We start from the raw sequence: 23,859 nt of genomic DNA on the forward strand, positions 1-23,859 counted from the left end.
TATTTGTCCTGCTGCGCTGTTATTGGGTATTTCCACAGGTCACTAAGTTCATGTTGTTTTCACATTGATTTATTTATTTTTTTAACCCACTCCCTCTCCGACATTTTTACATTTTTAAAGACACAAATCTCTTTTTAAGTATTATATATGTTTACAACCTGGAGTTTTATGTACAGATCATTTATCCTTCTAGATATCTCAAAAGAACCAATATTCTGCCGGTATCTACAGTGGTACATCCAGCATTGGAGGTGATTGATGAAAAATCATGGGTTATGTTTTATACATCAAAGTAAAAAACTTTTACATTGATAGGAAACTGCTAATATGTTTTCCAGTGTAACGTATTGACCAGACAGAGAGGGATCCAACTGCGGAAGTATACCACTTTTATTTAAATGAATCACGTGTACAGAAAACGGCACATGAATCACTAGCACTAAGATTAGTAGCAATAGCGTTTTCAAGACTTTCTTTTTCTTTTTCATATTTTAAATACTGCATTGCAAATTCATCAAGTAGTTGTTTTCAGAAAGACATAAAAAATATAACAAGGCCCTAAAGAGTGAATACAAGAGCGTTTCTCAGCTACTTGACAATCCCCAGCAGCCCTGATTGTGTGGGTTTACTGCACAACTGCTCTGAGCCGTGTATGGGAGACTGAACATGAAGTGGCATACCAGTTTTATCGTTACCCACTTCACCAGCATGGACTTGTCAAGCGCTAGCTGGGATCATCCCGCCCAACAGCTGAGCGCAATGTGATCAGGATGAAACACTTGATTCTCACACAGTTTCCATCCAGGCCGAAGTTGCCTTGGGACACAAACCTGTGGTCAGTGTTGCATGCACCAGACTTCCAACCCAGTGGTGCAGAAATCTAGTGTGAAATCAACTGTCAAAGACAGAGAAAACATAAGAGAAAAGTAAGAGAAGCCACAAATGGTACCGACTCGGGAGTGGTGTGAACACGTGTTTATGGTCTACTATACCTTTTAAATAATGTACTGGAACTGATTTACAAACTCCTACTGATTTGTTTGACCATAAATATCTGAATTGCTGCATGGCCTAGGCTAATGTTTTACCTGTATTTACATATTAATATAAGGGGTTGCTACAGCATGAGGCCTAAATGTAAAGAAAACTGCATATGAAACAAATTATTGAAACCATTTTGGGATTGATGGCTAGTGTATTTAAAAGATATGTACACAACAAACATATTCAGATTCACATTTATTAGGGAGCATCTCCGAATGCATGGACGTCAGTGCTGGTATCCATGTACATAGGCAATACTCTTTGATTACCTAACTTGACTTATAGATATTAGAAGTAAACCAGTCCGGTGTGGTGAATGCACTCCACACCGCAGCTGCAGAGGCGATGAAACGTTGGTTTTTTACAGAAGCAGAATTCCACTTCACTTTGAGCCTTGTCAGTACTCAACACCCTCACACCTGGCACATGGGTTTAGGTTCAGAACAAAGTAGGAAACTCCAGCTAATCAGCTCAAAGAGGACTTCCCGCATTGGATGGAGAAAAAATGACTACATGGGGAGTGATGTGTGAATGCAGAATCAAACCCATGTGAGAGAGAGAATAGGGGTATAGGAGTTCTCCCAGACAAACAAAAGTCACCTAATAATAGTTAGCAATTCATGTTATGATCATGTATAATGAAGTAGCACTGGTCCTTGATTATCCTTTAACAGAATAACCTCACAGCAATGCATTTTAATTAGATATACCCACTGATAAACACTTCAACCAAGAAGTTTTCTGCATAAAACCTTCTACATACCCAGCGGAAGTGCCCCTGCAAACCAGTTGCTTGGATGTGGGCGTCCAGGGGAGGGACTCTGCCCTGGCTGCAGGGGATGGTGCTGAGCACATGAGACCTTTGAGTGTGTAAGTGTGACCACTGGAGCTCCACTTAGCTTCTGTCTGCTCGAGGCCAATGGCAAACATCTGAACCCTTACCAAACAGAAGAGGAATCAGCGGCCGCACAGTTAGCAGGACCCACAGTCACTTTGAATATCTCCACATGTCCTGGAGGAGACATCATAGACAGAGGGGCTGCCTTTACACATGAAACTGGCACAAGCTTCCACTTCCAAATAACCTATGAAATATTGCACACACAGACAACAAGCCTGCTTCATAGCCTTTATTTTCACTTAACCATGGGACTTTCCTCCATGGACATACATTCAGTGGTCGTTATACCAGGTTAAGTATGTTCCTTTCAGTTGATTTCATGGCACTAAACTTGTCAATTAAACATATCAAATATATGGGTTGGAAGCAAACATCTAGTTGGTCACAGGAACAGTAATCCCTTTTCAGAAGCTGTTTCTTTCCTTTAACACATTTTGTTGTGTTTTACATCCGTCATTGCCCTCTTGTGGATAAATAATGCTGCAATTCTCTTCAACAAAAAGGCTTCAAATATGTCATGGCCTTGTATTACCACCATTGGTTGCAAAATACACAACAAACTCAACTCAGTCTGTTCATTTCAATTCACAGAATATCTATTTATACCATTTCAAAGAAATGACTCTTAGAGAAATAAATTAAAAAACAAAATTAAAATGCTGAAAACAGATAACTGCGGACAATGTCATAAGATGCATAATGTCCTGTGTGGCAGAGTTTAAGCATCAGTCTCTTTTCCACAAGCTTTCTCCTCAAACGTGTTTGACTTGGCTCATGACAGTGTTGAAAAGTAGCTTAAATTATTATTTTAAATTATTAATTAGTTGTATCAGATATACATGGTGAAAAAAATTGTGCAGTGCATGAAGACTTGAACTGGGAACTACTAGGACAGCAAATTTTCAATATAAACAAAATTAAACATGGTTATAGATATAGAATTTGGCATTTTATAAAGTAATCACTGTGAATAAGCAGTATACTGTGTGTGTGTGTGTGTGTGTGTGTGTGTGTGTGTGTGTGTGTGTGTGTGTGTGTGTGTGTGTGTGTGCACGCGCGCATGTGTGTGTGTGTGTTTGTGTGAGTGTGTGTGGTGTGTGTGTGTGTGTGTGTGTGTGTGTGTCAGGAATGCTAATGAAGGTTCCGAATGACCCCCATGTCTTCCAGTTTCTTAAGGACTTGTGCCTCTCGACTGAGATCATGATGGGAGTCCTGCAAAACAGACAGACTCGAGTGAAAAGACCTGCTTATATCAAGAAGCCCAACAATGCACCAGTATAAAATTATTTATAGAATTTGAATTTCCAGATGTTGCTTTAACATTAGTGAGTTTCCGTGAGCTGCTTGTAACTATGAATGAATTAAACCAGGGTCATCAAAACCAACCTTCACTGACATGGACTTCATAGCCTGATTGCCGTAATAGTGGATGAGGTGCTTCTGGTTTTGAGATGCTGGGTATCCAAAGCCAGCCACACTGACCACATCGCAGTAGTTAAGCGCCAAGAATATAGCCAGGATACCTGTGGTAGGATGGACAGGATTCTGGAGGGGGGAGGGGGTGGGGGTAAAAGGGTGTGCAGGCAGATTTAAAACTATGTAATTGCATCTACCCTCCTCCAGAGGGCAGTGGTGTTTTACTAAAAACAAAATTCACATTAAGATCACTGACTCTCTGCAAGTGTCACTTAATGCAAATGAACAACATGTTAATATACGTACGCAGTTAATAATTGTCTTAAATGTCTAGAGGGAAGGGATAGGTGCTGGAACTTGGCTGGAACTCCATATGTCTACTAATAGGACATTATCTTTTACAGTTCAGCCTGCAAACTGCAGTCCTCAACCATTTAAAGTTTGTTCATGTTAATCATTAAAGCACTTTCCTCATAAAAAAATAATGTCTGAGATCAATGCAAACACCCTTCAGCCGGACCACCACACAATGTCCAGTCAGACCATCATGGAATAACCAGTACTATTTCAAATAAATTATATTTTGAATTCCTACAGAAGCTCTAGCATTGTAGAGCTTGCTATATTTCTTGAAAAAAGTCCATTAAAAATTTTAATGAATAAATGAAGTATATTTACATAGCCTCTTTGAATATTCCCAAGGTCACTTTACAATTAACACAGACATAATGTTTACAACCAGTCATACGCCAGTGTGAAGCAGCAGCCAGTCACGCACAGCGTATTCTCAGCTGGAAACTTTAGACCCCTGGGTGACTGAATCGGGTATAGTATGGGTAGAGACCTATAAACATCCAGGACAGAGCACCACCCACCACTGGGCAAGCAGACACATTCACACACACAGACACATACACAGACAAGTGCTTTTTAGAGATGCAGAAGCACACAATCATTCACAAAAAACCCACAGTCTAATTCATTTGGCATTAAAAAAATCTAGGATGTTTTTGGACTTCGGGAGACTAGAGACCGCAGAGAGAACCCTCCTACTGGGAGAACCTGGAAACCCCATTCATATAGGGATCTTACCCCAAGATCCCAACTAACCATTATGTGCTGACCACAAAGATGTTTGATATAAGCCCAGTTTGATTTGCTAAAACAACAATAAAAGACAATCTGCATTCATCTGAATTCATTTCTTAGAAGTTCAAAAGACTATTGACACTCACTTTTTTTGCTTCTTGTTGTTCTTAAATGAGTGACCGTTGTTGAAGCCCTTCAGTCTATTGTTTTATTACCTGCTACCACTCTAGTATTGGGTTAAATGTCACAAACGAATGCTTCAAAGAGAGTTTGCATTGGTTGATTTAGAAGTTTTTCCTTCAAAAGACGAAACTCTCCCCACTGCTGTGTTGCCCGTCTGGTTTGGCCTAACGCTAACCCTAGTGGGGGTAAAAACTTACGTTTGAACAAAACAAGCTGCACCTTGCGCAAGTAACAAAAACAAAAGATGGCACCAGAGGCCAATGATGATGTTATGGGAGGGACCTAATGCTGGTTTTGTTTAAATTCATGGTTAACCATATATTTGGTTAGCAAAAAAGATTATGAAAGGTAAATTAAAGTGTTGGAATTAGTGAATAACCATGTAGTGAACCTGATACTGTGCCACTTTGCAGGTTGAATCATTTGCCTACTTGTTATTAACTCAAATTTAGTATAAAAACGGCTGTTCTGTCAAATCTAAATCTCTTTAAATATTCACTGAGGACTTGAGTGGAGCACGTCCACAAGGCAGAAGGACTCACAGATTATTGCCACAGAATTACTGTTACAGCTGCATTCATGTTAAATAATCAGCACCGTAAGCCTAAAGCACTGATAAAAGTCCTGATGGATCCATGCCTTCATCTTCTTCGTGCCAAATTCTGACCCTACCATTGACTGTCGCAGCAGAAATCAAGACTCATTTTGGTTAGACTATGCAAACTGTAGCAAGTTGCCTGTCTTTAGCTGACCGGAGTGGTACGTGGGATCTTCTACTGCTGTAGCCTGCCTCAAGGTTCTATATTTTCTCTGTTCAGAGATGCTCTTTGGCATACCTCAGTTGTAAAGAGTCTGGCCATTCTCCCCATTCTGCCCTGTCCTGTTGCATTAGCAAGGCGTTTTTTCCCAGAGCTGCAACTCACTAGATATTTTATTATTTTCCTACTTCTATAAACCCTAGAGATGAAAATCCCAGTAAATCTATATCAGTTTCTGACATACAGTCTAGGACCAACAACCTTGCCAAATGCTATGTGATTAGCTGATCAGATGTTTGCATTAACGAGCAGTCAAAGAGCTGAATAGTTGTAGGGCTGGTGAGTGTATTTATCTACTGTATATGCTGACCTAACTGAAATTAAAGCAGGCCTGGTCCTTGCAATGTTTTGAAGGCACATGTGAGACGCATGGTTCCTGTGATGTTTCATTGTGATCATAACCCTCTAACACTTATGTAAATGGAATAATTAATCTTTACAGCATTGTCGCTTCATTTTTACAGCCTAACAATCTTGATACCCATCACAATGTGTCAACAGTCAAGCATCAAGAATGGCTTTGTTTGTGTTGCCTTGTTTTTTCTCTGCTCTCTACTGCCTCCCACAGCGCATATAAGAAGGATACACTGGATGAAAATCTCACTTCCTATTGAGATGTTTCCCTTCTTGTATAATTACATAACCCTTCAGTGTGAGGGGTGTGGAGACCCTTTGGCCATGTTCTTTCATTTTCTTGAGCTCATTACAGGAAAATGGGAGGTGGTGTTTTGCCTTTGGAACCGTATCCTTTTAGTATAAAATACATCTGTAGTTCACTAATTTACACTCATTCATACATGGACATGCTTCATAATCTCTGCTCTCTTTCTGCCAAGGTACACTTACTCCTGATTCACCCCTTACTCCTTTCCCACCCCTTTCAACCCAGGTCCTACTTCTCTGATGCCCTGGACAGGTAGTCCTGTGCCAGATGGGTTTAACGTGCCTCACGCATCTTGAGTTGAACTGTGTGCCTGCTGCGCTCCACCTTATGTTTGCGTGTGTGAGAAATAGACATTCTCCCCTCTTACCTCTAACAACAGTGTGCATCCCCACCCAATCCTGATGGATGGATGGGGTGCAGGGAGGTCACATCACATTTTGGACCATCACATTTTCTCAAATAGTAAGGGGGATGGGGTATATCATCCAGTTCTGTTACCAGAGGCTGGCTCTGTGTGTGTGTGTGTGTGTGTGTGTGTGTGTGTGTGTGTGTGTGTGTGTGTGTGTGTGTGTGTGTGTGTGTGTGTGTGTGTGTGTGTGAGCATGGGAGTGTGCAGGCATGTGTAGTCAGAAAATGGAACGAAGAGATTTATGAGTAGAGGATGACCAATAGGGAAGAAAGGAGTTGTTTGGCAAAGTGAAAATGTCAGGAAATTAACAGAACAGCCAAAAAAGAAACTGAGCAGCAGAGAAAGAGGTGTAGAGAGAGGTGGAGAGAATGAAGAAGGTAGGAAAAGGAGAAAAAGGTATTGTCAGTTTTACCTAGAAGAGTTTCTGGGGAGATAAAATAGTTGCTCCTGATGCAAAACAAACATCTGAAAATAGAGAACTTCATTCTGTGCCCTCGTGAACACACATGCCTTGTTAAAGAACAAATCTACAGAACGGAGGCTCCCAAATACAGTCCACAGATCTACAGAATGGAGGCTAGTGAATACAGTCCACAGATCTACAGAACAGAGGCTACTGAATAAAGTCCACAGATCTACAGAACGGAGGCTAGTGAATACAGTCCACAGATCTACAGAATGGAGGCTACTGAATACAGTCCACAGATCTACAGAACGGAGGCTAGTGAATACAGTCCACAGATCTACAGAACAGAGGCTACTGAATACAGTCCACAGATCTACAGAACAGAGACTACAGAATACAGTCCACAGGCCCTGCCTATTGTACCGGCTGGTTCTTTGGTTCCAAAGGGATCTGCAGCAATTTGCTTGCAGTCAGATGGAGGAAGCAGGGGTGGAGAATCCTGAGTTGGCTGACTCGGCCGAGCCACACCTGAGGCGGAGGTTTCCAAAAGCCCTTCCTTACCTGGAAACAATTTCACCAGAAAAAGAAATAAATTTGAAATTAGATTACACATGACAATCTTCTCAAGAGTTCATAGAGGAGCTGCCGTGTGTCACATTTCGGTCCACCTCATCCCTAAAAAGTTGCCAGACATGGTGGGTGCATGCAGTGTGACCCTGCACACTACAGCACGCACCCCTGCCATGAAAATTTTAGTAGTCTGTTTCACACTGATCTAGTCTGTTATACAGTGATGAAGCACAGTGTTCAGATTCAACCCATGATCTTCATGTTTACTTTCTGCAAAAGGACCCCATGGTATCTCCTCAGCATCAGTAATCAGCACCGCAGTCTGGCATTAGAAACTGTACGCATCCCCCTTTGCATCATGGCATGTGGGGTCTGCAGCTGAGAATGCAGAGGTTTCACCAAGAAGGAGAAGAAATACATTTCTGGATCGTGCACCAACATTACCATCTTGCAACATTACCATCTAACCATGCTCTAACTGTAAGACTTAGACTCTGTTTTTGGACTCATGAACATGAGCTCAAAACTTATTTGTGTTCATACCCTCTTTTCGTTGTATATGATCTCCTTCAGCCAGTGCAGGTCTGGCTGCTTGAAGGGCACTAGAACCAGGAGGGTGTCTGGATCATTTTGGAGATCTGGGTTTGAGGAAGCAGACTCGGGGTAAAACAGCCGCATGGTGGTCTTACTTCCCACATCCTGTTCGTAGCCTCGCACTGGGGCATCATTCATCCTGCACACAAAACCAGCAAAAACACAGAGAAAACCACAAGGACTTATTTTGTTTCTGTTTAATATTCTTACAGAAGACACATGTAGTCTGTGTGGTTTAGGATGAATCATGACATTTACAGTTTTTCTCAGTTGCTAAAACACATTTCCTGAAACCATGCATCTATTCCTCCAAACTGTAAACACAAAACCCAATTCACACACTAAATTCACAAAACCTCTGACTCTTCCTTCAAAACCAAACTATTGCCTCAGAACAGTTCAAGCAGTGCTCAAAACCAATGTTGCCAAATCAAGCCTCGAGTCAATCAAAATGAACAACAGCACTGAACAGTCATTACACACAACACCGAAAAAAGGAAAACACAATGGTCAGATCATGAACCTGTATAAATAATCTTTATTGGCCACAAAAAATGTTGTTTAGCAAAAATGAGTAAAAATATATACAAAGAAATACATTACAACAGAAGTGTATACAGTATCTACTCTACTGCAGCATTATGTCGACGTGCTGGGTCAGGTCACAGGACTTCATCAACATCACAGGCCACATTCTCCCTGGCCAGGCAGCGTGGAAAATAACTTCTAGTATGCCGGATCCATGCTTGGCATGCATCCACATCTATGTCATTACAGGCCAGTTCCATGGCCTGCAATAGATTTTCCCTGGTGTAGGGTTGCTGGTCATAGACCTTCCAATGCCATGAAGAGAAGAACTCCTCTGTTGGGTTGAGGAAAGGGGAGTATGGTGGAAGAAAAAGATTTAGGAAATCTTGGGTGATACTGAACCACTCTCTGACCTGGACGGCACGGTGAAAACTCACATTGTCCCACACAATGACATAGACAGGATACCCTGTCTGTTCATGATCCTGCAGCTCATGCCCCAACAATTACTCAAAAATTCCAAGAGATGTTGAGTGTTGTATGGCCCCAATGTGGCATGATGTTGGAGAACCCCATGATTACTGATGGCAGCACATAACGTGGCATTGCCACCATGCTGGCCAGGGACTGCAACAATGGCACGTTGGCCAATCACGTTCCTGCCTCTCCTCCTCCTTTTGGCAAGATTGAACCCAGCTTCATCCATATAAATATATTCATGTGGACAGTGTGAGGAATCCATTTGAAACAATCTCTATGAAAAAAAATACATAAAGCTTTGTACGTGGAACAGAAAGATAGACTTGTGCTGTGTAGACTGCAGTATTGAACACCTACCTGTACATACTGTACTCTTTGCTCCTTGACCCCTTCTGAGTTGCGTCAAAGGGTTGAGTCAAAGAGTTGAGTCAAAGTGTTGAGTCAAAGAGTTGAGTCAAAGGGTACTCTGTACAGTTGCTTCATCCACATTCTGTTGCGTTTTAGGACACGGTCAATAGTGGAAAGGCTTATACTGTTGATGCTTTCAAAGTTGACATGGTCATCAATGATTCTCCGCTGTTTTTTCTTAACTAAATAACAACTCTGCATTTCACAATGCAAACAACTTTGTTAAAACACAGCAAACCTGGTTCAGTATCCAATCATTCTTTCAAACACTAGCACATATTCTCTTTTCAAGATGAACATAGGCAAACATTGCACAACCACTGTAAAACAACTAACATTTGATGGCAATACAGAAACAGTATTACATGTAATATTTTACCCTCTCCCAGCAAACAACAGACATTTTACAGTAACATCTGGTGTTTTCTTAGTTCATTTTTACTGTAATCCGCTCTATTTGGACTTTTTTTTCAAATGTGTGCATTTTTGGCAACATACTGTCTACACAATGAGTGATATTTACTGTTAGGTACTATATGGAATGCAGATTAGACAAAAAAGGAGTCAGTAAAAGTTTTGCAGTAAAGGGTATATTTTACTGTATTAGGGACATTACTGTAAATTGTGGCCTAACCCAAAAAATAATTATCGTAATTGTAAACATAATTAGCCATGGTCCCATATGTGTAAAAATACACATATACAAAAAAAGCCACACAAGGGGGAAAAACAGAATACAAAACTGAACAGTCTTGTTAGGTCTAATCTAAACGGTCTTCAGCAGTTGGCCACATGTTTTCATCCACATCACATCTGATGTGGGCCCTTGCCATGCACCTGGGAAAGAAAAGCTTGGTATGCCTTATTCACCCCTGGCAGTCTTCAGCTGAAATGTCTCTGCAGCCGGGATCCATTGCATTCAGGAGGGACATTTGGTCATGGGGCCGATGATCATACACCTTCCACCTCCAGACTGAAAAAAGTTCCTTAGTGGGGCTGAGGAAAGGCGTGTAGGGCGGGAGGAAAAGGGACATCACTCTTGGGTGATCTATAAACCAGTTTGTGATGACATGAGAATGACAAAATGCTACATCGTCCCATCACAAATGTCCTCGTGTTTCCTCCCACCTGTTCCCTTTCTGCTTCTGGAACCAGTTGTTGGTAGAATTAATTCAAAAACGAAAAAAGGAGGTCACTGTTATAGGGACCAATCTGGCATTTGTGAAGGACCAAACCAGCACTTGAGATTGCAGGACAAATTGTTATATTTGCTTTTCTCTGACCCAGTACATTACCGTACTTCCTTTTATTTCATTGATCTATATGTGCAAAAAAATGTGTACAACAGTAATAACTTTTCAGCTGCCTTTGTTTTTGCAGAACTTGGCATTTTATACGATATTTAAGGTTTTGAACCTTAGGTTTTCATTTTTGGCATGCTGTGTACAAGCAATTGTAAATAAGACAAAAACGATCCAGAATTTTGTTATTGGATAACCTTGTGTATAGAAAATTTTAGCATTATAAAAACATGACTGCATTTTGTGCCATAACAACATAAATTGAACTAATAGTATAGCCACTGAAAACTGATGTTGTGTTCACTGTGTTTGGAGTTTTGAAAATGTGACTACAGATTGGACAAATGCACGTTAGCAGTCGTCAAAAACTGTAAGTTGTGACACTTTGGGCAACACGGTGGCTTGGTGGTTAGCACGTTTGCCTCTCAGCACTGGGGTCTTGGATTCAAGTCCCTATCTGAGTGGAGTTTCCATGTTCTCCCTGTGTCTGTGTGGGTTTCCTCTGGGGTCTCTGGTTTCCTTCCACAGTCCAAAAACATGGAGGTTAGGTAAATTGGCATTCCTTGATTCCCTGACAAATTCTCCCTGAGTGTGTGTCTATGTCTCTTCATATCCATTAAAAAGCAGTTGTCTGAGTGTCTGTGTATGAATGCTTGTGTGCCCAGTGGTGGATGGTGGTCTGTCCTCTCCCCCCTCCCTGCACCCCATTCAGTCCCCCGGGGGCTGTGGATCCCGGTAGAGAGTACACTGTGCGCAAATGGCTGCGGCTTCTCGCCAGTGTGTGATTGGTTGTGTTGTACCTGTATTAAAATTGTAAAGCGACCTTTGGTTCTAGAAAGGCGCTAAACAAGTTGAAAGATTCATTCACTTGTGCTTTATTTGAGTTTCACTTGCAACCCAAGTGCATCACAGTGCAAAATGTGTTTTAGTTTGTGAAAATACATTTGTAAATTGTGTCTTAATAGGTGGAAAAGCATGAACCTGTTGTGACTAACTAGGTGAAATGTGCTTATGGTTCTGCAAAATGTGTGACAATTTCAGTAAATGGGTTTAGGACACTGAGAATTGTTTGGTTCAGACAACAGAGTTTTGTGTTTTAGCAATTGAGAAAAACTAATTAAAATGGGACATTTTCCAGAAAACTGGAACCTTTAGTTCAGAATTTTTCCAACAAGAATCAATGACATGTGCTTTCATGAAACTTTAACACAAGGTGTTTAATCTATAATCTGCAATTTTTCTCTGTGCAGGAATTAAAAGACAGTTCTTAAAGGAAGCCATGTTAGAGGAAGCTCTCCACTGCTGCAGATTACATTGAGCATGTGCAGTGACATTATCTCCTTCACTATTGAAGATTTGGAACCATAACACCAAATGTCAGTGAACAATGAAATGTGATTAATTTCTGAGAAATACACACACACACACACACACACACACACACACACACACACACACACACATGCACCCACACACAGACGGGGTGGGGAGTGGTGGAAGAATACTCTCAGACCGAGTTTGAAACAAAAAAAACAGCATGCATTTGTTCCAGCACATTAAATCTTGAACAACATTTATAACACATTTCTCTTATGCTCTTTTCTTGTTCCTCTATGCAGTTCACTAAACCATTTTACAGTTTTTAACGACTGCTAACATGCATTTCCCTATACTTGAGATACATTTTCAAAACTCTACACACAGCAACACATTTACCTCATACAAATAGCCAAATAGTTACAGTAATATCCTACACAGCACACCTGGTTCAGTATCCAATCATTCTTTCAAACACTAGCACAGATTCTCTATTTGAGATGAACATAGTCAATCACTGCACAACCACTCTAAAAACATTTGATGGCAATACAGAAACAGTATTACATGTAATATTTTACTCTCTCCCAGCAAACAACAGACATTTTATAGTAACATCTGTTGTTTTCTTAGTCAGTTCATTTTTACTGTAATCCGCTTCATTTGGACTTTTTTTTCAAATGTGTGCATTTTTGGCAACATACTGTCTACACAATGAGTGATATTTACTGTTAGGTACTATATGGAATGTAGATTAGACAATTGTATACATAATTAGCCATGGTCCCATATGTGTAAAAATACACATATACAAAAAAAGCCACACAAGGGGGAAAAACAGTCTTGTTACGTGTAGTCTAAACAGTCTTCAGCAGTTGGCCACATGTTTTCATCCACATCACATCTGATGTTAGCCCTTGCAATGCACCTGGGATAGCTTGGTATGCCTTATTCACCCCTGGCAGTCTTCAGTTGAAATGTCTCTGCAGCCGGGATCCATTGCATTCAGGAGGGACATTTGGTCATAGGGCCAATGATCATACACCTTCCACCTCCAGACTGAAAAAAGTTCCTCAGTGGGGTTGAGGAAAGGCGAGTAGGGCAGGAGGAAAAGGGACATCACTCTTGGATGGTCTATAACATGACATGAGAATGACAACATGCTACATTGTCCCATCACAAATGTCCTCGTGTTTCCTCCCACCTGTTCCTTTTCTGCTTCTGGAACGAGTTTGTTGGTAGAGTTTATTCAAAAATGAAAGAAGGAGGTCACTGTTATAGGGACCAATCTGGCATTTGTGAAGGACCAAACCAGCACTTGAGATTGCAGGACAAATTGTTATATTTGCTCCTCTCTGACCCGGTACATTACTGTACTTCATTTTATTTCATTGATCTATATGTGCAAAAAATATGTATTACAGTAATAGCTTTTCAGCTGCCTTTGTTTTTGCAGAACTTTGCATTTTATACAGTATTTCAGGCATGAAAATGGGTCAGGGGTCAAAAAGGTGAGGGGGGGTGCTGGTACGGTGACAGGTGCCTTGGGGGGGGTGCTGGTACGGTGACAGATGACTTGGGGGGGGGGGGGGGGGGGGGGACGACCATTTTTTAATTATTATTCCCTCATATGTAAATGTAATAAATAGAATACAAAATTAAAGCAATACTGGAAAGTGGCCATTGGAATGCAGAGTGCGGATTAGTTTACTTCTAACTTTATACCCACGGGGACGCTAGTGACGATCCAGGAGGAGCGAGTAACTAGTAGCTACTATGTTTGTGAATGTAGCAAAATGGTGACAGAAGCTACAGCAGCGACTAAAAACAATAGCAACAATATAGCCGCAAGCGGCGATTGGCGGGTTCACACACAAATAGGCATATTTTGGCCTCAATAGGCAAAAGGAAGCCCAAAAGGTCCTTTAGACCTAAAAGTGAAAAGAAGCTGTTTGGGTTTGGCCAGTGTGTGCTCTACAGATAGTGTGTGATGACATCTGCGTGTGTCAGAAAGGGAGACACAGAAATACCACATCTGGCTAGGGCTGCATCTATGTGAACAATATAGGAAGGCCTATATTGTGTCTATACATGATTGGGCCTGTATATTACAGACAGAGAGAGATTGAGGGTGCCAGAGACTATGCTTTGTTAATTCACTCCTTGCACACCTTGCACGCCTAACATGACTGCCCGTGTATTCAAAGTATGAATGTAGTCTGCAAAGCCTGGCATTACATGACTGACATGACTGGCATGACTGACATAACTGATATGACTGAAATGACATCACTGGCATGATGAACAAAAGTAATATGACTGATATGACTGACATAACTGGAATGAGTGACATGACTGGCATGACTGTAATGACATGACTGATATGACTGACATGACTTATGTCTGACATGACTGGACTGACATGACTGATATGACTGGACTGAAATGACTGACATGACTGGACTGACATGACTGTTATGACTGGACAGATATGCATACAAACTATACATACATTTAGGTAGAAGTGTGTGTGTGTGTGTGTGGTAGTGTATGTACTGAAACTATGACAACATATACTAATACATACATACATAAGTATACATAGAAACTATACATACATATAGGTATAAAGGTGTGTGTGTCTGTGTGTTTGTGTGAGAGAGAGAGACAAAAAAAGAAGCCAAATATCAGTTTGTATGAGCATGTGTTAGTCACTGAGATATGGGTGGGTATGGCTAGGGAAGTGTCATTGTGAATGCTATAGGAAGGCCTGCTTGTGCCTGTATGTGTGTGTGCCTGGTTAATAGACACAGAGAGATCTAGGTAGCCAGAGCAATGTTTACTTAGGGCACAGAGATGGGAGGGGGAATGTGGGTGAGAGTGTGAGAGAGACTGAGAGTGTGAGTTTCAGCTTGCGTGCGTGTGAGAAGGAGAAGGTGACAGAGGGACTTTACATGCATTCTTATGCATTGTATATAATACTGCACTGTAGAGCCATACGATAACCGATTTAGATGAAACTTGACAAATTTGTTCAGGATGGGATTCTGAATGGGCTTGTGCATTTTGGTCAGAATTGGGTAAAATATGAAAGAGCTTTAAGAATATGAATATTATATGTATCGATGCTGTCCATTAAAAAAATATTTAGCAGGTATAAGTGTCCTCAAATTCAAAATCTTTGGATTGTTTTTTGATTTCACACTCTGTAGAGTATTATAAGACTTTGCTTGACATGATAGTATGAAAATCCTAGGAGTATGAAAAATGATGATTTCAAACTATTATTAACTGTAAATAAACTGTGCATTTTTTAATAGGACATGTAATGGGAAAGTTGTTCGCACTACTGCAAGGAATCAAAAGAGTCCAATTGCATGTTCCCAAGTGGAATTATGTAGGGGATACACTTGCTTTTTTTGCAATAGCGCCCCCCAGTGGCCAATCGACACCCGGCTGGATTATGTCATAGGGGGCGTGCACTTGTCCACACCCAAGAGGTTTCGTGCAGATCGACCAATGGTAAGCCTGTCAAACGCGTGCCGATCACTGATTGGCCGATTACGTCAGCCATTTTGGAAGTATGGCATGTCTGCTTTAGGACCTGGTTTCCAGAGGCCCATAGATGATGTCTGTCAAGTTTCATGTGGATCGGCCAATCTGAGTGCATGGGGCAAATTTTTGCATGTTATAGCGCCCCCTAGCAGGTGAGGTATGGCAACCACTGCGAGCTGCCCCAGACCCTCACACGGAAGCTGTCTGTGAAGTGCCATCTCATTACATGCAAGTTTTCTTAAGTTAGAGTTCCATATGTGCAAAATTTACTATTGAATTTACGCCCCCTCATTTGATTGGCTTATACTGACTAGGTAGGGAAGAAATTAGCATTTTTGTTGGATACATTTTAAAGTTCAGACTCTTCTGAACGTTTTGATACCACATATGTGCATGTATGTGAAAAATCCAGGGACTAGTTCGCGCTCAAAGATGTGTGTGATTTTGCACATTATGCAAATTAACTCGAAATCTAAGTGGGCGGAGCTTAATGGTTGTATATTAATTGTCCTATTGAATTTAGTCAAGGAATGCATAGGAACTGGAATTTTGGTTCTAGGACCTACGGTGTAGGAGATATGGACAAAAAGTCAATATGGTCTGCTATAGCGCCACCATCAGGCCAATTTGGGGTCCCTGTATGGGAATCTGGTCCTTGGAGGTAACTGAACCTTTTTGCCAAGATTGGGTTTTCTAGGCATTACGGTCTAGGCTGCACGATGCATTTTATGTCAAAAAATGGGCAAAAGAATAAGAAAAATAAGAAAAATACCAGCAATTACAATAGGGTTCCCACACTATGTGTGTGTGAACCCTAATAATAGCAACAGCTTAGTAGCTTTCACACAGCAAGCCTTTCGTGACACGCTCTTCCCTGTCGTTTTCTCTCACGATAATGTCACGCTGAAAAATATTGACCTGTCTTGTCAATGGATGGAGCCAGATCCGTAAATGCGAGAAGCCCGCTTTCACCATTCCAGATGGCTCAGTCAAAACCATTACGTCTTAATGAACCAATAATATCAGCAGCGAAAATGAGTGTAAAAAATGCCAGGGTTCACGTGTTTTTATTTTGTCACAAAAGACTTCTAACATGGGCTAAAGCACGGGGTAGACTATCAAATGACAAGAGTTTACAACTTCATCTTCAACCTTTTCAGCCCTGGCGCGAATGGTATCCTCACACGTCCCTGGATTCACCATTTAGAACTACAGAGACACTAGAAAAAAAAATCTTGTTTCTTATTTTATGTCACCGTTAACTACACAGGTTTGACGCGAACTTAATAGGCCTATCTATCTACCTATTTTTCACAAGAGCTTGTGGCTAGCTCTGACAGTGTTCAACGCAAGCTGTAGCGAACGGCAGTAACTTTGTTTTACCGCAAAATATGAAAACGATTGAAACCATTAATCACCCAATTACATACACTGGTAAATGTACGATCTGGTATACTATGTTCTGTACAAAGTTGAATGTGCTGACAACAAAATCACACAAAAATCATCAATGGAAATCAAATTTATTAACCAATGGAGGCCTGGATTTGGAGCCACACACAAAATTAAAGTTGAAAAACACACTACAGGCTGATCCAACTTTGATGTAATGTCCTTAAAACAAGTCAAAATGAGGCTCAGTATTGTGTGTGGCCTCCACGTGCCTGTATGACCTCCCTACAACGGCTGGGCATGTTCCTGATGAGGTGGCGGATGGTCTCCTGAGGGATCTCCTCCCAGACCTGGACTAAAGCATCCACCAACTCCTGGACAGTCTGTGGTGCAACATGATGTTGGTGGATGGAGCGAGACATGATGTCCCAGATGTGCTCAATCGGATTCAGGTCTGGGGAACGGGCGGGCCAGTCCATAGCTTCAATGCCTTAATCTTGCAGGAACTGCTGACACACTCCAGCCACATGAGGTCTAGCATTGTCCTGCATTAGGAGGAACCCAGGGCCAACCGCACCAGCATATGGTCTCACAATGGGTCTGAGGATCTCATCTCTGTACCTAATGGCAGTCAGGCTACCTCTGGTGAGGCCCTCCAAAGAAATTCCACCCCACACCATTACTGACCCACTGCCAAACCGGTCAGGCTGAAGGATGTTGCAGGCAGCAGAACGCTCTACACGGCGTCTCCAGACTCTGTCACGTCTGTCACATGTGCTCAGTGTGAACCTGCTTTCATCTGTGAAGAGCACAAGGCGCCAGTGGCGAATTTGCCAATCCTGGTGTTCTCTGGCAAATGCCAAGCGTCCTGCACGGTGTTGGGCTGTGAGCACAACCCCCATCTGTGGACGTCGGGCCCTCATACCATCCTCATGGAGTCGGTTTCTAACCGTTTGTGCAGACACATGCACATTTGTGGTCTGCTGGAGGTCATTTTGCAGGGCTCTGGCAGTGCTCCTCCTGTTCCTTCTTGCACAAAGGTGGAGGTAGCGGTCCTGCTGCTGGGTTGTTGCCCTCCTACAGCCTCCTCCATGTCTCCTGGTACTGGCCTGTCTCCTGGTAGCGCCTCCAGCCTCTGGACACTACGCTGACAGACACAGCAAACCTTCTTGCCACAGCTCGTATTGATGAGCCATCCTGGATGAGCTGCACTACCTGAGCCACTTGTGTGGGTTGTAGAGTCCGTCTCATGCTACCACGAGTGTGAAAGGACCACCAACATTCAAAAGTGACCAAAACATCAGCCAGAAAGCATAGGTACTGAGAAGTGGTCTGTGGTCCCCATCTGCAGAACCACTCCTTTATAGGGGGGTCTTGCTAATTGCCTCTCATTTCTACCTGTTGTGTATTCCATTTGCACAACAGCAGGTGAAATTAATTCACAATCTGTGTTGCTTCCTAACTGAACAGGTTGGTTTCACAGAAGTGTGGTTGACTTGGAGTTATATTGTGTTGTTTAAGTGTTCCCTTTATTTTTTTGAGCAGTGTATATATATATATATATATATATATATATATATATATATAAATTATCTCCCGAACCCCCCCTCAAGAAAAAGTCCTCGGATCTACACGATTCGCGTAGGTCACCCTTTTCAACTTCAAAACGGCTAATTTCTCTGAAAGGTGACAGATTTTCATGCCTGGTATTTAAGGTTTTGAACCTTAGGTTTTCATTTTTGACATGCTGTGTGCAAGCAATTGTAAATAAGCCAAAAATTATCCAGAATTTTGTTATTGGATAACCTTGTGTGTATAGAAAATGTAAGCATTATAGAAACATGTAAAATGACTGCATTTTGTGCCATAACAAAATGAATTGTACTAATTGTATAGCCACTGAAGACTGATGTTGTGTTCAATGTGTTTAGAGTTTTGAAAATGTGACTACAGATTGGACAAATGCATTTTAGCAGTCGTAAAGTATCCCCTAAACACTGAAATATGTGGAATACACACAGTGAAAGGCAGATCTTTCACTTACCTGATCACTATGTCATGTCTGTCAATGGCTATCCCTAGTGAACTGTTTTTGAGTGCAAAGCCATTTCCTATGACTACACAAGTCCTGCAGTCCAGACTGGAAAAAGAGGCAAATTAATTAAAGCGCAGTTTCAGCACTGTAACACATTCGTACCACAGAGAACAGCATCTGTTACTAAGAAGTGTACAACATTCATTCATCTATTTTGTAATCTGCTTGATCATATTCTGGATCATAGGGGAGTTGGGATCATAGGAGACTTGGAAGACTGGGTTCATGGAAGACTGGGTTCACTGAGGACTGGGGTCATGGAGGACTGGGGTCATAGAGGACTAGGGGTCATGGGAGACTGGGGTCTATCCACAAGGAGGGAACCTAACATGCACACCTTTAGAATGTGGGAGAAAACTGGAGTACCAAGGGGAAATGCAAGAATAATCAAACTCCACACAGGCAGCATCCCGCAGGTCTGACCCAGGACACTGGAGCTGTGAGACAGCACTGCTGGATGCTGTGCCATCCCTGTATTTATGCATGTAAATATGTATAATGATTCTTAAAACAATAAAAATTCTTACCTCTCTATGCTTGTGGGCATTCGGTAATTGGCAATTCTGTAGTTGGCCAAAACCTTCAGAAGCAATGATTCTGCAATATTTGACAAGTCCATTGTGAGAAAGTGTTTTGGCAAGCACATACATTATCTAAATGTACATTAAGTTCAATATTTCTGAAAAACAGTAAAAAAGAGAGAGGGAGGGAAAGAGAGAGAGCAAGAGAGAGCAAAAGAGAGAGAGAAAGAGAAGGAGAGAACCATACCACTCCCTTTAAGTCCATAGGGCAGAGAAAGTGCTGATGAATGCTCCTTCCAGAAAAAATCATTGAGCTTCAGAAAGAGCTCTTCATTTCTGCTAATGCTGTTTGGAAACAACAAAAAGATCTGAAAGCATCTGATAACCAGTCTGTGACAACATCACTAACAGAAAACAGGTACAAGTTTAGTTTGTGTGTACTCCATGTATTGTAAGGCCTGTCTTGCAACAAAACATGAGGAAGGTTAATTTGCATATCAATGCAATCTACACATATAATTAAAGTTTTAATAAAATAGTTGTAATGTTCTGGTCAAGCTATGCTACTCTGCACAAACTGAAGACGATAGAGAGCCAGAGATGTAAACTGCTTTTTCTTTTCAAACTACAGAAGTACAGACTATCTCCAGCACAGTCAAATGAAACCCATCAACATCAAAACATCAAAACTCATCCCAGATCTCTCTCTGCAGTATTTTGGACAAACCTACACCCTGCAAACCACAACCAGGACTTCTAGAAAACTATGACAGAAATTCTTTGTTTTTGTTTACTTATTTCAGTGTTTGCTGCTTAATATTAATATGTTATTGTGCTCTCCGTTGAGGATGAGAAGAGGATGCGTCCCCTCTATGAGTGTTGGTTCCTCTCAAGGTTTCATCCTCATGCTCTGGGGAGTATTCCCCTGCTACTGTCGCCTCTGGCTTCCTCACTGAGGGCTTGGACTTAGACATCTGTAAAGCTGGTTTGTGACATTGTAAAAAGCGCTATACAAATACATTTTACTTACTCATTTGCCCCTTTCTATAACTAACGTTTTAGATAAGACACATTTCTACACAAAAAAATGACATACAATTCATAAGATATTATTCATATCTATGCTATTGATCATTATACCGATTACAGATCTGCTGTAAGGGCTGCGAAATAAAATTTCCTGCTTCTCCAATATGTATTTTATCTTTAAAACATTATAGGCAATATCCAGGCCCGTTGACAGTCTTGCTGGGGCCCGGGACAAGAACGTTTCAAGAACTTTCGTGAGGTTTCAAGAAAGGGCCTCACGCGCTGTCAATTCGCGAGGTCGTGCACCTCTCGACTTCGCGCGCGCCACGCTTCAGCGCAATGAACAAAGTCATGTTTGCAGGGTTCATACACCTATACAAGGTGGAATTAAAGCACTTGTACGTCACTTTAAAGGTCCATTTCAATATTTCCCAGCACGTTAAACTTAATTAGGTTAAATATTTATACATATACTCGAAATAATTCGAAATAATTAGCTTTTTATCACATTATTTAATGGTGGTTTATTTTCAAAACGCCCAATCTTAATGTCTTCACGTTCTCTCATGTTTCGTCCTGGAATTACAAGAGTATTTGTTAACATAATACAGGAGAACTGTTCAGTCAGACAGATATTTGTTGTGAAACGAAGTAGTTAAAATTTCAAGCATTTTCAAGTACTTTAGCCTAAATTCCAGCACTTTTCAAACCTGGAACACAATGCAACTTTAAAATTCGCCAGGTAAATGTTTTTCTTTTCTTTTCTGCGCTCCAGATTTGTGTATTCTTTAACTTTCCACCACTGTATTTCCCGCTGTTGGGCTTGTACCAGCTGGTTACGGTCGGTGCTGGATCAAACCATTTTTCAGTGGGAGGCGGGGGTGTATGATGATGATGATGATGATGATGGATACTTTATTGATCCCAGAGGGAAATTAAGGACATCCAGTAGCTTTACACGTGCACTCAATAGAATACAGATAATACAATAGTACAGGCAATAATGTTAGACTAGAAAAATATAGATTGGATAGTACGCAGTATGGGTAAAAAATAGCTTAAGTTAAATAAATTCAAGTAAAATATACTGTAATATAATCCGGATGATAGGTGAAGGTTGATTTGGTAGTCCAGGATTATTTCTTGCAATGCTGAGAAGAATTGAACAGTCTAATGGCCTGAGGGACAAAAGACTTCCTGAATCTGTCCGTGGAGCAGGACTGAGACAGAAGTCTGCCACTAAATGAGCTCTTCTGCTTGATGATGACATCGTGCAGGGGGTGTTCAGAGTTGTCCAGGATGGTCAGCAGTTTGTTGAGGGTTCTTCTATCTGCAACGGTTGTGAGAGACTCCAGCTCAGTACCTAGCACAGCACCAGCCTTCCTCACTAGCCTATCGAGTCGCCCGATGTCCCTCTTCTTACTGCTGCTCCCCCAGCACACAACAGCCCAAAAGAGGACACTAGCTACAACGGACTGGTAGAACATCCCCAGGAGTTTCTTACAGATCATAAAGGACCCCAGTCTCCTCAGAAGGTACAGTCTGCTCTGCCCCTTCCGGTAAACGGCGTCAGTGTTGAATGACCAGTCCAGCCTGTCGTCCAGATGAACACCAAGATATTTATAGGTCTTGACAACCTCCACATCAAGCCCGTCGATGGAAATCGGCTGTGGAGAAGTCCCAGATCTTCTGAAGTCCTCCACCATCTCCTTGGTTTTCTCAATGTTAAGTTGCAGGTGGTTGGATTTGCACCACCGTACAAAGTTCTGAATCAGGCTCGTGTACTCTCCCTCCTGGCCATCGTTCACATGACCCACAATTGCAGTGTCATCTGAAAACTTTTGCAGGTGGCATGACTCCGAGCTGTATCTGAAGTCAGATGTATAGAGAGTAAATAGAGCAGGTGCAAGCACAGTCCCCTGTGGTGCTCCAGTGTTGCTGATGACTACGTCTGATGTACCGTCACTGATTCTGACATACTGTGGTCTACATGTGAGGTAGTCATTCCATTAAGTCATTCCATTAAGGGTGTATGCACTTAATGGAAAATATGCAGATAGGTAAAAAACATATATATTTTAGCCATTGAGCTTATTTTGAGTACAGAATTTTATATTAATGAAAGATTTCAAGATTATTTAAAAATTATAGTCTTTAAATAAAAAATTAATTGCTGGGCTCTTTGATGGGCCCCCCTGGCCCTGAGGCCCGGGACAACAGACCCGGTTGTCCCCCCCTGTCGACGGGGCTGGCAATATCATTCATACTCAAATGCCATTAGAACTTTTTGGATTGTTCAAATCTATTGGAACTAAACCAAAGATAATGTAATTTAAAAAGTTAATTAAAAACATAGCAGTTCATTATTCAATATAAAATACAGTGGTGGACAGTAACTAAGTAAATGTAATTCGTTACTGTACTTAAGTAACATTTCCATGTATCTGTACATTTTTTGTACATCTGTACAAAATTTTTACTTTTCACTTCGTTACATTTACAGAAACATCTCGTTCCTTTTTCATTTTTAAATCAACGTTTAATAAAATACCGAAAGGTAAAAGTGTACCATGTCACAGACTATAACCAATCAGCGCTCAGTAAGAGATTAAGATTTGTATGCTATAACTCATTGAATCATAGATGTAGATCAGAGGTAAATAAACTAGATTTTTTTTCAGTGTGAGAAATCGGATGTATGTGAAGTGCGAGTGAAGACGGTCTCTGGTAAAGATGCGTGTGTCTCACGCTCATTGCGTGAGAGTTGGCAACCCTGATTATTATTATTATATTAATTATTCGGCCAAGTTTAATATTATGAGTTCAGTAGCTTCTAGCTTCCCTGTCCCGCCATGTGGTGGACAACGTAGAACCTCAGAAAAAGTCCCCCAAGCTAGGTCTGAAGTGGCCGGTTCGAAATTATTGTTCTGTTTGGTGGTGAATTATGTTTTCATATTAAACGGTTTGTCCACTTGTCTACCTTTCTAGTGTGAATTATTAATATGGATAAAGTTTGGAGATGAATGTCGTGAGGATAATATAGGCTAGTTTAGTGTATTTTGTGTTTTTGCTAGGCAAATGTAAGGCACTGTTTCCTGTTCACCTGTTGATCGAGTAGGCCTAGGGGTTTTGATGTGAC

General features: G+C 41.3%; 1 protein-coding gene across 2 annotated transcripts in view; it reads right to left on the reverse strand.

The window, feature by feature from the left end:
• Positions 1 to 2,159: 2,159 nt before the first annotated feature.
• Positions 2,160 to 23,859, reverse strand: part of st3gal4 (ST3 beta-galactoside alpha-2,3-sialyltransferase 4) — a 51,563-nt gene continuing 29,863 nt past the window's right edge. The window contains exons 5-12 of one of the 2 annotated variants that reach the window (XM_076994053.1): positions 19,939 to 20,036; positions 19,698 to 19,767; positions 19,120 to 19,215; positions 8,044 to 8,233; positions 7,354 to 7,491; positions 6,937 to 6,989; positions 3,332 to 3,490; positions 2,160 to 3,157 (exon numbers count right to left, since the gene is read on the reverse strand). In XM_076994053.1, coding sequence (XP_076850168.1) covers positions 3,349 to 3,490; positions 6,937 to 6,989; positions 7,354 to 7,491; positions 8,044 to 8,233; positions 19,120 to 19,215; positions 19,698 to 19,767; positions 19,939 to 20,036 — 787 coding nt within the window. In that variant the 3' untranslated portion in view covers positions 2,160 to 3,157; positions 3,332 to 3,348. The remainder of the gene's footprint in view (positions 3,158 to 3,331; positions 3,491 to 6,936; positions 6,990 to 7,353; positions 7,492 to 8,043; positions 8,234 to 19,119; positions 19,216 to 19,697; positions 19,768 to 19,938; positions 20,037 to 23,859) is intronic. The other variant, XM_076994043.1, reaches the window with a different exon arrangement.

This window comes from Brachyhypopomus gauderio, chromosome 2 (genome assembly GCF_052324685.1).
Source record: "Brachyhypopomus gauderio isolate BG-103 chromosome 2, BGAUD_0.2, whole genome shotgun sequence".
In the NCBI taxonomy this organism is placed as follows: domain Eukaryota; kingdom Metazoa; phylum Chordata; class Actinopteri; order Gymnotiformes; family Hypopomidae; genus Brachyhypopomus; species Brachyhypopomus gauderio.